Source organism: Fukomys damarensis, unplaced genomic scaffold (assembly GCF_012274545.1).
Source record: "Fukomys damarensis isolate Sample0158 unplaced genomic scaffold, DMR_v1.0_HiC HiC_scaffold_2, whole genome shotgun sequence".
Taxonomy (NCBI): domain Eukaryota; kingdom Metazoa; phylum Chordata; class Mammalia; order Rodentia; family Bathyergidae; genus Fukomys; species Fukomys damarensis.
Window position 1 is genome coordinate 45238606 of NW_022900914.1, and position 9984 is coordinate 45248589.

General features: G+C 33.8%; 1 protein-coding gene across 2 annotated transcripts in view; it reads right to left on the reverse strand.

Moving 5' to 3' along the window:
- The window catches only part of Gfpt1 (glutamine--fructose-6-phosphate transaminase 1), a 66597-nt gene that overhangs the window by 5681 nt on the left and 50932 nt on the right, over positions 1-9984 (reverse strand). For both annotated transcript variants that reach the window (XM_010609691.2, XM_033764493.1), the window contains 5 exons: positions 6678-6775; positions 5795-5915; positions 5265-5422; positions 1469-1583; positions 1096-1223 (listed from right to left, as the gene is read on the reverse strand). In XM_010609691.2, the coding sequence (XP_010607993.1) occupies positions 1096-1223; positions 1469-1583; positions 5265-5422; positions 5795-5915; positions 6678-6775 (620 nt within the window). The remainder of the gene's footprint in view (positions 1-1095; positions 1224-1468; positions 1584-5264; positions 5423-5794; positions 5916-6677; positions 6776-9984) is intronic.

A 9984-nucleotide genomic window follows, 5' to 3' on the forward strand; every position in this document is an offset into this window, starting at 1 on the left:
ATGTTACATCATTGCCTTTTCTCTTTTACTTTCCTTTTTAGTTTTATTTTAGGATTCCCTATTTTTAAAGTTCATACAGAGATTTCTTTAACTGAAATACCAAATAGTTTATTTGGTGTGAAAAACTATAATAGTACACAGGATCCTAATGAGATAATTAATAATATGAAATAGGAAGTAAAGGGCTAAAGGTGTAGGGAAAGTGGGAAGGGTGGGGGAAAGGTAATAAGGGAGAGGAAAAAAATACGTGAAACTGAAAAAATGGAAATAAAGTGTTTGTAAATGGGGAGGGGAGGAGGGGTTGAAGGGAGGGCAGGCACAAGGGGAAAAATGAGAATCAAGACCTAGTCTGTAAAGGTGCAGAATCCCAATGATGAATGTAATTGTATTGTATACCTAGATTGTACCAATAAACTCAATAAAAAGAAAAAAAATTAAAAAAAAAACATCTGATATATGAAGTTACAATTTATACAAAAGCATTAAAAGACCACTGATCTATAAATACAGCTAACAAGTTAGTAGATCATTATTTCTATAGTATCGAGTATTTGGAGGTTTTCAAACTTCACAAGGACTTCTTTAAGGTTTCACATTATCTTAAATATTTTCATATTTCTCTGTAGATATTCTCCCTCTTGCTAAATTAATACTTCATATTTGGACAACATATAAACAAACACAGGTTCTTGCTAAAAAGAAGTTATCATGCTAAACTGTACTATTCTTGGTTTTTATTTTGAATTAAATTCTACAACAGTATCAGTTAACACTAAACCAAATGAGTACTTGGAAAATCTATCCCTACTGTTCTTTTCTTAATCTTTAAACAATGACTTAATCTTCATTTTCCGGTACAAAAGCAAACCAGAGTCTGAAGAAAAAAAATGTAATACACTATGAAGAGCACTTTAATTAAATGTCCCATCTATTTAATTCATTAATTCTTAAAGTATGGCTGAGGCTAGGGGTGTAGCTCCATGGCTCACCTGCCTAGCACGTAGAAGGCCCTGCACTGCAAAAATAAAATAAAATAAAGTATGACTGTGCCAGGTCTATAAGTCAACAGACAACTTGATATGAAAAAAAACATACCAGAGCCCCTTCGAGACAAGTAGCATAATGATAGCCTCTTCCCATTATCAGGACTGACTTCTGATGATAAAGTTCTGTTGCCAATTTTTGAATTTCATCATCCATGCTTAGTACCTCTTTAATCAAATCTGATAAGAAATCAATATTAGCAAAATCTATAAAAATTGGATAAGACTTAAACAGATATAAGAACAATAATATATTGCTAGCAATCAATAAAAGACCAGTGTTTCAATTCTTCTGTAGTATCACAAAAAAAATTTAATATATGGCAGTAAAAGTAAAAAAAGATCTAACCCTAAGTAGCTTCAAGAGTAAGAAGAAAGTTACCCACTCCCTTAGAAAACAAAAGGACATGTAAATATTCTCATACCAGGTAGCCGTTTCAATCCAAGCATGATCTCTTTGCGTCTCTCTTGCATAGAGATCCTGTCATCACACATCATAAGGGCAAACATCACAAGGGACACAAATTGGCTGGTGTAGGCCTGAAATACCACAGACAAGAGAATGAGCTGCAGGTGTATCTTAAAAATTTTAACTTTTAAAAAAGATGAAGCCTAGGGGTATAGCTCAGCAGTGTAACACCTGCCTGGCAAACACAAGGCCCTGAGTTTGATTCTAAGTACCAAAGAACCAGGTTAAAACATAACTGGAGAGAGGACCTTAAGTACAAGGCTGGGGACTGAAAGGAGGAAGAAAAGGAGACAAGAGCAGAAAAAGAAAATTCCCCACTCTAGATAGCAGCTTTGGCCCACACCTGTGAGTTCCAGTTTGCCTATGGTCCTTCCTTCCTGCCTGCCCTACAAATTTTGGATTTGCTCAGAAAGTTATGTTGCCCAGGCTGGTCTTGAAGTCATCACCTAAAATGATCCTCTTGAGTAGTTCAGAAGAACAGGTAAATTAAGGTTTTTTTCTTCACGTCTGTTGACCATTTATATTCTTTTCAGAATTTTGTTGTTCTTAAGCTGTTTTTCAACCTGGGTTTTTGTCTTCTGGGTTTTGTTTAAGAAAACCTCTAATATTATGTTTCAAATTCTTTTCCTCAGTTCGATTAATATATTGTCTTATTTTTTAATTTTTATGTAGTACTTAGAAGCTTAAATATTTTTAAATTCTTAGTTGTGTTCTTTTCATTGTTCCATTTTATCTTTTATGTTTCCTTCAGTCTATCTAAAATTACATTTAGTGAAGGTGTTACTGTTCTTATTTTATAAGCAGCCAATTTGCTCTCCATTTTCTATTGGTCTGTGTGGCATTTTCTATAGCCTGAGTTGCTTGATGTACTAAAGTTCTATTGAAGGACTACTGATTTTGTCCCAAAGATCTACAGTTTCTTTCAAGAAAAAAATCAATCTTCCCATCCAGAAATACAGCATTTTCATCAATCTGTGCTAGGAATTTAAGTCTATAAAGCAATATAGTTTTTATCCAAAAATATTTATGGAGCATCTATGTATTTCTTGGTAAAGTTATTTTGACTTAGCTTTTATAGCTAATGATAATAGAATTTCCATGGGTCTCACTAAGTAGTTCAGGCTGACCTTGAACTTACTACATAACCAGGCTGCTCTTGAACTCTGAGCAATCCTCCTACCTCAGCCTCCCCAGGTGCTGGAATTACAGGTGTGTACCACCTGGCTTCTCATTTATTCTAAGGAGTCTTCTAGTTGATATTCTTAAGCTTTACAAGTAGTCAATCATAACTGCAAAGAAGGAGAATTTTGCTTCATCTTTTTCCATTTTTTACTATGTTTTCTTATTTAACTAGATAGAACTTCTAGAACAGCGATATCAAATAGGTTTCACACAGAGCCAATGCTAACCTTTTGTTACAGTGAAACATCACACTGACAAAGAGTCTAGGACACATTTTTACTTCTGTAACAGAGTGCTTCTATGGGTAAAATCAAGGGAAGATTCCAGAAGAGCAGATGAGGCTTGCTAAAATGAAGGTCCTTAGCTTTCTGCTTTGCAATTCATTCACTCATTTTTTTCCTGTCACTTACTAGGTTTTCTTTTTCTAAATTTTCTGAGCTCAATAATTCATTTTCTCTTTAAAAATTTTTTTTGTTTTTTGGTTTTTTGAGACAGGGTCTTGCTATGTAGTTCAGGCTGGCTTTGAACTCACTATCTAGTCCAGGTTAACCTTGAATTCACAGCAATCCTCCTGCCTCAGCCTCCTGAGTGCTGGGAATACAGGAGGTGTGTGCCACCACACCCAGCCTAAAAATTAATATTTAATGCTATAAATTTACCTTTAATTAAGCATTTGGCCACATTTTTACCCTTATTGTTCATTGCCTGTTTTTTCTAATGTGTCTTTCTTAATGGTAGTTGTGATATCTTTTTAAGCCAATAATTGTTTAGAGGAACATTTTTATGTTTCAGGCATTTGAAGATTTTATTTACATTTTTATTATTAAAGCATTAAGATTACTACTGTGCTCGGGCCGGGGATTTAGCTCAGTGGTAATGCTGCCTGCCTCACATGTGCAAAGACCTGAGTTTGATCCCCAGTACCAAAAATAAATAAATAAATAAAAGATCACTGTGCTATGCTAGGTTACAGTATCAATGAATAGAAAGCAAAATTATGCGTAATTTTAACTTCAAGATATACTGGTCTTTATACATTGACTTTCTATCATTCTTCATGGATCATTTCATTAGCGAATAATTTCCGATCATAATATATATAAGACTCCTTCAAAATAGAATGATAGTCTATAATATTCCTTATCTTCCCAAAACTTAAATGACCCTCCCTATTTTTCTTTGCGGGACTTCTCAACTTCCAGTTGCTTTTCCACAACTACAGAGTCTGCCAAAAAAATGTATATACACCTCAGGGGGAAAAAAATAGTATGTTTTTTCAATAGATGGTGATACCTTCACTCATATGGGGGACCCCAGAGGATATCCTATATTGCAGAAAATCCACTACGCTGAAGATCCTTACAAAAAAAAAATTGAAAATACATATGTAGCAATCTCAATGACCAAGGTTAACCAAGCAGCAGTTCACCATACTAATAAATGTCTGGAAGCTAGTGTCCACCACTGTGAGCATCTCTTATAATTGTAGAGGTCAAAGGTAACATATTAATCTCATAATGTCTCAAGAAATTTAGTATTAAAATATTTACACAAGTTTTTTTTCCTGATATATACACTTTTTTGGTGGACTGTGTATTTGTTCCTGTACTCTTATGTTTGACTAGAAGGTTAGAATTATTTTTTCCACAGCACTGAAGGAGATTTGAAGTCTCTTGTCTCCAAGTCTAAGAACATCTATATTCTAAATTCTAGTGCCCTTAGGCAAAATCTTTTTTCTGTACCTTACTTTTCAATAAATCAGTTAAGCACAAAAATATATTATAAGGACAGAGATACACAAAATGATCAAGTCATAATCTAGTTATTCCAATCCATCACTAAAACTATTATTCTACAAATTAGTGTTTCTTTGAACTGAAAACATTTCAACAACAGTTTTTTTGTTTTTTTGGTACTGGGGATTGAACTCAGGTTTCACAGGCAGGCAGGGGCACCACTGAGCTTAATCTCTGGCCCAACATATCCCAATTTCTAAGAGCAAAGTAGCTTTACTGAGCCTTAAAAACAAAGTCCTTTAAACAACCACAGATGTAATTTCCAAAGAGAAACAGACACTGTTATACAATACTCATCTTTAAAAAAAATTTTTTTAATGTTTGTTTTTTTAACTGCCATATTTTACAGCAAAGAATATTCCTTCATACAAACTTTCAAAAATGGTATGTGCATTTTAGGACATTTATAAGAAGCTAGAAATATATAAATAAAAATGTCAGAAAATTACTTGAATTAACTAGATCACTTCTAATCTATTGTTTTTTTCTAAATCCCAACTACCTGGATAAAAGAAGGAGATATTATATATTTATATATTCATTGTTCCTGGCCATTTCTCCCTTTTAAGCACTGAGATCAGGAGAAGGAAGGAGATGATAATATTGTGCCTATTATTTATTTATCCTTTAATATTTAAAATAATAAAATATGAGTTATATAACTGCTCACAAAAACAACAACAAAAAAAAAATACCAAGATGTATACTGGTCTAGAGACCAGTCTGTTTCACCAACACTATGATTAATCATTAGACACAGAAGTAAAAATTTACCTTGGTACTGGCCACACCAATCTCAGGACCAGCATTAATGTGAACTCCACAATCTGTCTCCCTTGATATAGAACTGCCAACTGTATTTGTGATCCCTACAGTTAAAGCTCCTCTCTCCTTACAGTAACGAAGACCCATCAGGGTATCTGCTGTTTCGCCTGTGTAAAAGGTACCAAAAAAGTAATACATAGAGTGAGTTTAGCATTTGCTGTTTTTAGATGCAAAAATAAATTGACAACACTTTTAATTACATCATTTGTATCACATAAAGCATAAAACATGCACTTAATGAATTTATAAAACTTTTAATAAGAGGTTTTCTTGGATCATTTTTCTGCTTTTGAAAACCCAATTCTCTGAACATAAAAGGTCTTCACTTTTTACTAATTCTTACGGAGTTTAGCATTAAAGTAAATCTGTATTTATCATCTGTAATACCAATTTCTTTAAATACTAGTTTTTGCCAAGATACACTAGAATTATTAGAAAAAATTACTTTCTTTTCCTACATGATTTTAACATAAACACACCTGATTGACTAATAAAAAAGCAAACATCATCTCGAAAGACTGGCGTGTTTCTATCCAGGAAGTCACTGGCTAGTTCCACCATCACTGGCAACTCAGTAAGCTCCTCAAGAACCTGGCGTGTCTGCAGAGAAAAGGTGATATCATCATATAACTTGCCTTCAGATACTCTTTCCAATGGACTTCTTGGAACTCAATGGATAACTACCACTCTTTCTGATCATAAAAATTATATATACATAGGGCCGGGGATTTAGCTCAGTGGTTCGGTGGCCTGCCTTGCAAGCACAAGGACCCGAGTTCAATCCCCAGTAAAAAAAAAAAAAAAAATTACATATACATAAAGTTAGAAAATATAAATAACACATTAAAAACAAATCAAAATCCCACTATCCAATGATAACAGTATTTACTGTTAACATTTTTAGAACAAGTCTCATGAGACCAGGAATGCACATATTCTTACAAGCAAATAAACTCACATGTATTATTGTGAGAAAGAAAGAAAGCACTACTCCTGCTAGAATTCACACGTCACACTGGGCATCTGTCTGAGGCAAGTGAGCAATGCTAAGCAAATCCTGATGCCTCTTCTTGTACAAGCAGGCATGGTCCCTAGTCTAGAATGGTGCAGCACTCCTCCCCTCTTAGACTCTCATTAAGTCAGCTGCAAGTGATCTATCTGTGCATATAAAGAGCTGTGTACAGTAGATCTTCTACAAACAAATAATTCAAGCAGCCATAAACCTCTAAACCCCTTCCTGATTTCTAGCATACTAAACATGAAAAGACAGTTTTACATGATGTGTTACTAGAGGTACTACTGGTCTTGCAGGTATCTTCCAATATCCAACATACCATAATTAAAAATTTATAGGCCACTTACTGCCATACCAGCATGGTAACTTGTTCCACAAGCAATAAGAATCAAACGCCGACACCTTTGGATCTCCTTAATGTGATCCTTCAAACCACCCAAATTCACTGAAATAAAAATCAGTGTGTATAATTATTTAGTAAAGAATCATACGAAGTAAGCAATCGCTTTTTATGACTGTCCACTGCCAACATAAGAAATAATATTGCCATTTTTAAAGAATTCATATTCCTTTTAGGAAACATAGTTCTCCATAGTTATAAAAAGTAAATTAATTGGTCCTAAGTTAATTGCTCCCACAAAATTAATTAATCTTAGTCGCCCCCACAAGCACACATAATTACAGTATTTATTGTGTTCTACTTTATTTCAGTCATTTTTACATGTTTCTTTCAATTAAAAGTTATCTTAAAAGCAAAACTATATGGATGTGGTTAATCAGTAGATGCTGAAGGCTGTAGTTTGGGAGGGACAGATAGACAACAAAAGAGAACAAGGAAATTATTCTACATCGGAGCTTCATAAAGATCAAGATTATGACGATGTTGTAGAGGTTTGCCAAAACAGAATTTTGGCTTGTGATCAATGGAACAGAATAGAGGATGCAGAAACAACTCCAGGCAAACTCAGCTACCTTATTTTTGACAAACGGGCCTTATCTTTGACAATCTCTTTAACAAATAGTACTGGGAAAACTGGCAATTTGCATGCCAAAGATTGACCCTCGACCCCTATCTCTCACCATGCACTAAGCTAAAATAAAATGACCAAAGAGCTAAATATAAAAACAAACACTAAAATTAAAAAAGAAAAAAAAAACCTCAGAAACATTTAATCTGATAGAAAACAAAATAGGTAAAACTCTTGAAGACACACAGATATAGGCAAAGACTTTCTGAACAGAACCCTGGCTGTACAAGAAATAATACAAAAAATCAAATGAGATCACATCAAATTAAAAGCCTTCTGCACTGCAAAGGAAACAACAGATTGAAGAGACAACATATAGAATGGGGAAAAAATTTGCCAGAAATTTCTGAGGACTAATATCTAGAATATACGAAGAACTCAAAAAAAAAAAATTAGATTCCCTCCAACTTAAAGAGCCCATCAAAAAAATGGGCATCTGAAATGAATAAGCACTTCTCAGATGAGGAAGTACAAATGACCAATAAACACATGAAAAAATGTTCAACACCACTGACCATTTGATAAATGCAAATTAACACTAAGATTCCATCTCATGAATTAAAAGAATCATACCACAGTGATAAATGTGCACCCATGTTCATAGCAGCACAATTCGTGAGAGCTGAAACTTGGAAGCAGCCCAACTGCCCATCAACAGGAGACTGGATAAAGAAAATGTGGGTTTTTTATAAAATGGAGTACTGGGCCAGGGATTTAGCTCAGTGCCACCTGCCTCACAAGCACAAGGACCTGAGTTTGATTGCCAGTACCAAAATAAAATAAAATAAAATAAAATAAAATAAAATAAAATAAAATAAAATGGATGCTATTCAGCCATAAAGAATGAGAAACTAGAGACATTTATAGCTAAATGGATGCACATTGAGGCGATACTCTTAAGTGAAATAAACGGGACAGATATGTGTAAATACCAAATAGTTTCTCTAGTGTGAGAAACCGAAAGCATATAAATAAGGACTAATAGCTATTAACAGATAATGCGAAACAGGAAGAAAAGATGCAAAGGGGAAGGGGAAGTGGCAGGGGAAAGGAAAAGAAGAGAATGGAATTAATATGAGAAAAAGAAAAAATGGAAACAAAATCTTTGTAGATAGGGAGGGATGGAGGGTTTGAAGGGAGGGCAGGGGAATGGGGAAAAATAAGAACCAAGACAGATTACGTAAAGGTGCAAATTTCCAATGATGAATGTCATTATACTGTATACCTTAAATGTACCAATAAGATTAATTTTTTTAAAAAAAGAAAAGAAATCAACCAGTAACAAATGCTGTATAGATTGTGTGAAAAAAGGAACATGGTTAATGGGAATGTAAACTGGTACAACTATGGAAATCAGTATGGAGATTCCTCACTTAATTAAAGCTTGAAATTGCATTTGACTCAGCTATTCCTCTTCTAGGTATATTCCCAAGAGTTAAAAACATTATACCACAGTGATGTATACACACTCTTTATAGCAGCACAATTCATAATAGCTAAGTTTTAGAAGCAGCCTATACGTCCATCAAAGATGAATGGATAAAGAAAATGTGGTATTTATACACGATGGATTAATTCTCCGTTATAAAGAAGAATAAATCTGAGTCATGTGTAGGGAAATGAATGTATCTTGAGACCATAATGCTAAGGAAATAAATGAGACACATAAATTTAAATATCACATGATTTTTCTTATATGAGAAAATATATAAAGTACAAAATAAAAGACATACAAGAGGGGGGAAAAAAGAGAAAAAAGTTATTGTAATCCAGCATGGATGATGTATATGAAGGTATAACCTCATTCAGTATAATTATCTTATGTGTTTTATGAATTTTTTGGCCCATTATTCTGGCTGTTAATCTGTATGTATAATTAATTTTTAAAGAATTTATAAAATAAGTAAATGAATCTTGATGCTAGCAAAAATAAAAATTTAAGGGGGGATGGAGGGAAAGGGGAAAAAAGAATGGAGATGTGTTATGTACATGTACCAATTCCCCACAATGAATGTGATTATTATGTACTGAAAACATTTACTAATAAAAATTAAAAATTTTTTAAAACTCAGAATTTTACCCAGAGGCTGAGGCAAGTAGATGACTTGAGCCAGTTCAAGGACAGCCTGAGCAACATAGCAAGATCTCATACTAAAAAAAAAACAAAACTCAGAATTTTATCCTAAGAATGTAAATTTTATTATATGTAATTAATAAACCTGTCTGGAAAAAAACTACTTTAGTGTTATGTTTCTTCCCCCTTCACACTGGGTGTGCATAACAGTGTTCTGCATGCAATATAAAGCCACTCTCCTTTCAGCCTGTGCCATCAAGAGACACCTAGCTGCTCCAGTTCAAAAGTCAGCAACATCTTTCATTGCTCTTAGACCTCCTCATCTACTTTTTTTTTAAAAAAACTAAATACATTTTAATAGAAAACAAAATACAAAATATTTTCGGAAAACTGAAATCTTTAGTGTTTTCCCCATACATTAGAACTTGCTTTATCCTTAGGGCACAGTTTGACATGTGCATGCACATTCAGTACTCACCTCACGATGTACTCACTGCAGAAGACAGAGCAAAAATGCTAACCTATTTATCTTGTGACTTATTCCAAATTATC